Source organism: Nestor notabilis, unplaced genomic scaffold, assembly GCF_000696875.1.
Source record: "Nestor notabilis isolate BGI_N333 unplaced genomic scaffold, ASM69687v1 scaffold664, whole genome shotgun sequence".
Classification (NCBI taxonomy): domain Eukaryota; kingdom Metazoa; phylum Chordata; class Aves; order Psittaciformes; family Psittacidae; genus Nestor; species Nestor notabilis.
Window position 1 is genome coordinate 67,766 of NW_009924990.1, and position 936 is coordinate 68,701.

General features: G+C 34.8%; 1 protein-coding gene across 1 annotated transcript in view; it reads right to left on the reverse strand.

The window, feature by feature from the left end:
* The window catches only part of PDE11A (phosphodiesterase 11A), a 114,303-nt gene that overhangs the window by 61,638 nt on the left and 51,729 nt on the right, over positions 1-936 (reverse strand). The window contains exon 8 of the mRNA XM_010012826.1: positions 509-601. Coding sequence (XP_010011128.1) covers positions 509-601 — 93 coding nt within the window. The remainder of the gene's footprint in view (positions 1-508; positions 602-936) is intronic.

A 936-nucleotide genomic window follows, 5' to 3' on the forward strand; every position in this document is an offset into this window, starting at 1 on the left:
GTTCAGCAGATGTTGCTTTTGATATTAAGAAACCCTACGATGATAATTACTATTTTCAAATTCATCCTGTTTACAGATTGTTTTACTTGCACTTTACAGCATTAGAAAAACAACACTAAGCTATCTAACATATCAGATTCAAAGGAATTTTCAGATACTGATGGACAAAAAAACCCAAAATCCACCAAAAATGTGTAATGCCTAGATTAATTCCTACACTTACACCTGTAAAAGAAACTAGATTATCTATCATCACTGTCCCTATGTAAAAAACATAGGCATCAAATGAGATATCCAGGTTCAAAATTACTTAACCTGTACATGAGTTCCACAGCTAAGCATACCCTGAGGACATTTCCCTTCAGCATTACCTTAATAAGACAACCTTCTGAGATGCAGAGAGGTATATATATAAAATGATGCTAACTACAATAAATTCGGAAGCGGTAGGTTCCTTTACATGTGACACTTATGAGCAAGAAAAGGTTTCAATAAGATGTGTACATACGTCAAGAGCCACAGACTGTTTTGCCCAGGATTTCTTCACTTGGTCGTACATAATTGTGTTGTTGATGCCCAGGCCACAAAAAATAACGAAAGCCTAATATTAGAAAGAGAAAAAAAGAAAAGAAAGTTACTTATAATTCAATTAAAATACAAACACAAAGATCAATGCTGGCTTAATCATGAAAAGGAATTGTGTGGAAATACTAGGAATAATCATGTTTAGGCAGGTTATCTTGAGAATGCAGTTAAGTCACTGTCTTCAACAAGATGAGAAAGATCAGATGCAAGAAACTTGTTTTAATTAGGATACAACCTTATTAAGTGAGGAGTTCTGAGAAATAATGTCAAACCACAAATGCAGACAACATTCTTCCCCCCTCCTTAGAGTAACCTGAAGCAGCATTACCTAGAAACACCAAATCCTGCTGA